Source organism: Antrostomus carolinensis, unplaced genomic scaffold (genome assembly GCF_000700745.2).
Source record: "Antrostomus carolinensis isolate BGI_N321 unplaced genomic scaffold, ASM70074v2 scaffold22239, whole genome shotgun sequence".
Lineage (NCBI taxonomy): Eukaryota > Metazoa > Chordata > Aves > Caprimulgiformes > Caprimulgidae > Antrostomus > Antrostomus carolinensis.
Genome location: NW_010336754.1, coordinates 582 through 4,517, shown reverse-complemented (window position 1 = coordinate 4,517; position 3,936 = coordinate 582). Strand labels below are relative to the sequence as shown.

Here is a 3,936-nt window from a genome sequence, read left to right as displayed (position 1 = left end):
AAAACGCTGAGTGTCAAATTTCTGAGAGAAAACATTTCCTTCTGCTTGCTCAGTCGTATTCTCTCAGTCACTGAACTACAAATTATTACCAAGAGAGATTTTGTTCTGCTTCTATCCATGGTAGGACTGCAAAACTCAAAACATCTCCTCTGTGACCTAGAGGTAATAACATACCTCCTACAGTGTATGAACTTGTGTTATGAAATCTGTTGATGAAGTGCCCTGCAAAAGGCAGATGTAGCAGTTTCTTGTGCAATACACATGAGGAGGAGGAGAACAGCACTCCCCCGCACTGTGACACCTCTGGCTGTGGCAGTCAGACTGTAACCTTTGAGATCAAACATCTAAGATTTGAGAAAACATCTCAGAGTCAACTCCTGTTTGCTGTGAACAACACAGATCATTGGATGCTTTTCTAATCCAGAGTCTTACCGTCAGCACGAAGCCTGGGTGGATCCTTGCAGTTGTGATCTGTTGCTGCTGACTGATGTAAAGGAGGATCCTGTACTGGATTCCACAAGGAATTGGGCAGGGAAGAAGAACAAACAGCAGAAACTCAAAACATCTTCAATTCTACTGTGCTTTGTCAAGTTCTGAGCCTGAGGCTCAGTATTTATTTGCCAAACACACCTTGCAGCAATATTTTTCACAGCAAAAATACTGAATGCAGTTTTGTAACATCTATTAAAAACCCTTGAAAGTATGAAAGCTTTATTTAGCTATGGGAATCAAGCAATTAAAACTAATTATTTTGCAATAAGAAAAATGTTTTAACTAATTCTACATTTTTTGCAGTTACTGTTTGTTTGGTTTTTTTTTTTAAAAAAGATGGTGCACTAACCCCTCAATACATAAAACTCATAATACATGGCATACAGGCATAAAATAATGTAAAAGGTTGGGTAAAAATAACTTGGAGGGAGCTTTCCAAGTGCTAAACAATGCAGAGATAACATTATATTGACATGTTTGGCTCTACTGGACTTGATGTAGTAAGGAAAAGTTCTTTCCTGCAGTATTACAAAGGCAGCCAGAGAAAGGCTGTGTCAGCTTCCTTCTGCCACCCTGTCCTTCCCAGTTCCTCCACAAATGCCACAGCTGAACACTTCTCAGATCAGTCAGACTCAGGATTTGGTGAACTAAATGACTGTTTTTTGTTGTTGTTCTTCTTGCCAAAGCAGAAGCAACTTAAGTGAGTTGAATTAGGCACTGGGGAATAGGAAACACCATAAATACCAAGATCAAGGACAGAACAGGGTATTCAAAGCATCTTTTAAACACACAGATCTACTGGGTGCCCCAGTGCTGTGTTCTTAGATGAGTACTTGGGAAGGAAGGATTGACGCATAGAGATAATTTTATACCAAAAGAATAAAACTTAGGGAAAGCATCTCTGTGCTACTGGACAAAATTTTGCTTTATATTGATTTCCACACACACAGATTTGTGATCCAGTTGTCAAAGATATTCTGATTAAATATCAAAATCCCTTCCAGAAGCATTAGAAAAGATGTGCTGCCTGAAATATTTCAGGCACAGGTTGTAAGAGACTGTTACAAGCTCGTGGATTGCAGAAAAGACACTGAGCAAGCAAAGTACCTACATAAGCAAACCCAGGAGGGCAGGAAAGTGTAAGCAGCAGTGGAACCAAGTCCTTCAACATCAAAAGCAAAGACATCCTGGTGAGCCCAGAGAAACACTGCCTCACACCAGCACTCTCTTGGCATGAAAATGTTAAAGCAGGGAAGGGTTTCTCACCTCTTTAGTAGCATGGTTCCCCACCACAGCTGCCCCATACTTGCCTTGCTTCAAATACTGCCCGTTTGTGCTGGAAGACAAGGGAAATATTCACTGCAGAACCCTCCCTGCCTCAGATTTCTCTCTACTGTTGCTGAGTTCTTAGAGTCCAGGTCCTTTTCCTCATGACTAAAATGTTAGGCAGCCTTTCTTAGCTTAAAGACACCATAACTTTCCTGCTTGGTCACAGATTACAGGAGTATACATTATGGAGTTCGAGTTGAAAACCACTCATTTCACAGATCCAGGGCAAATGAGTCCAGTGTTAAATGGACTGCTGTCACTCTGTGCTCGTGCCTCAGTTCTCCATGAAGGAATGTATGAGACATAAGGATCTGACAGAGCTGCCTGGAAAAAGTGCAAATATCAGGGTAGCACCCCAGGGTGCTGTTCCCTGTAATGGTCAAATCCAGAACATGCTATTTATTTGACAACTGCAAAACCCCAAACTGCAGCACAATAACCAAAACTTTTTTTGAGGAGAAATTTGCATCGACTTGTAGCATTTGTACCATGCAGACACATGTCTATAAGCAACGGTCTCTTCCTACTCATCCAAAAATATCTTCCCTCTATGATTAGGTCTTCATCTCCCAGAGACACAGACTCTACAGGTCATGCAGGAAACCACTTACTATCGATAAGCGTGAACCGCAGTGGCCATGAACACCGATGGGGCTCCTGAAGCTGCTGGGGCCACTGGAGCCTTCTGGGTTGCCTGACCTGCTGAAGAACAAAAACCAGGAATATCTGTCAGTGATACAGAACTGCCACATCACTGGCCAGTGACAATGCCACGACACGTTCCTTCCGAGGAAAAATAACTCCAGATGATGATTAGAAAACAAAGAGTGATCACAGAACTCCAGAATGGACTCGATAGGAAAAGACCTTTAAGCTCATCGAATCCCATCAATGAACCCAACACTGACCAGTCCCCTATGACTAACCCATGTCCCTCAGCACTATGTCTACACGACTCTTCAATCCCTCCAGGGATGGGGACTCCATCACTGCCCTGGCCAACCCCTTCCTTTTCTCCAGGCTCAACAACCCCAGTTCCCTCAGATGGGAACTCAGCACACTTGTGCTCCAGACCCTTCCCCAGCTCCGTTGCCCTTCTCTGGACAGAAGATGTTTCTGATGTTCCAAAGTCACCAAAGGCCACTACAGTATAGGTGTAGGGAGGCTACTAGAGGATAACACCATCTGAGAAAAGCTAAGTGGATTACTCACACTGCTGTCCTTCAGGGAGACCCTCATTCTCCCAGCAAGACACACACCACAGAGTTTCCCCCCCCCAATTCTCAAGCCCAGTCACTTACCCGCTGCCATTTGACCCTTTTTAGGCTGCTTGGGTGCAGTGTACTGGAAGAATTCATTCCCATGGCTCGAGACCGTTTGATCCAGACCAAAGAGAGAGGCCAATCTGGCACTAGAAAGAGAAACAAAGCAATTCACCTTATTTAACACTAATTATCTATAAGCATTATAGATAAAGAACCCCATTAATTATAAGTGATATCAAATATAAAGCATTTGCCATCACTTTAGAGATGAGCAAAGGGATACATGTTGAGCAGCTGTAAGAGGGAAAGACTCTCTAAGAAAATGCTTATAGGTAAAATATTGATTAATAGAATATTCTGGTTAAGGTGAAAAATTAGAAACAGGTGCTGTGAAATAACAGAATAATATTTACAGCCCTCTCCATGGTTGGTTTAGACCCGACCCAGCTGAATCCACGAGAATAAGAGAATTTAGAAGCAGAAGTTAAATGTCACGATGTCAGTTTTTCTGTGAAGTGCAGAGCTGAGCAGACAGGAAGATTATTCAAGATCAGTGAATCCAGAGTGGGACCAGGGACCGGCAGCTTCTGAAGAGGAACTGGGACAAAACGAGATGAATCAGCCAAGTTTGAAGAATTATTAGTGGAAGGTGTCCCTGCTGCTGGCAGGGGGGTTGGGACTGGATGAGCTTTAAGGTCCCTCCCAACCCAAACCAGTCTGGGATTCTGTGATTATGGACTTTTAATAGGAATTTAAATTAATGAGGAATTTGGAACTGAAGGTTCGTGGGAAAAACACTAAGAATTTTGAAAATAATATTTATTGGATGTTAAATTTAGCAGATATCTAG

General features: G+C 42.6%; 1 protein-coding gene across 1 annotated transcript in view; it reads right to left on the bottom strand.

The window, feature by feature from the left end:
* FKBP15 (FKBP prolyl isomerase family member 15) overlaps positions 1-3,258 on the bottom strand; it is a gene marked incomplete at its 5' end in the record, with an annotated part of 26,545 nt that extends 23,287 nt beyond the window's left edge. Inside the window, 4 exon segments of the mRNA XM_029086732.1 lie at positions 433-507; positions 1,759-1,828; positions 2,433-2,520; positions 3,123-3,258. Coding sequence (XP_028942565.1) covers positions 433-507; positions 1,759-1,828; positions 2,433-2,520; positions 3,123-3,258 — 369 coding nt within the window.
* Between the last annotated feature and the right edge of the window lie 678 nt (positions 3,259-3,936).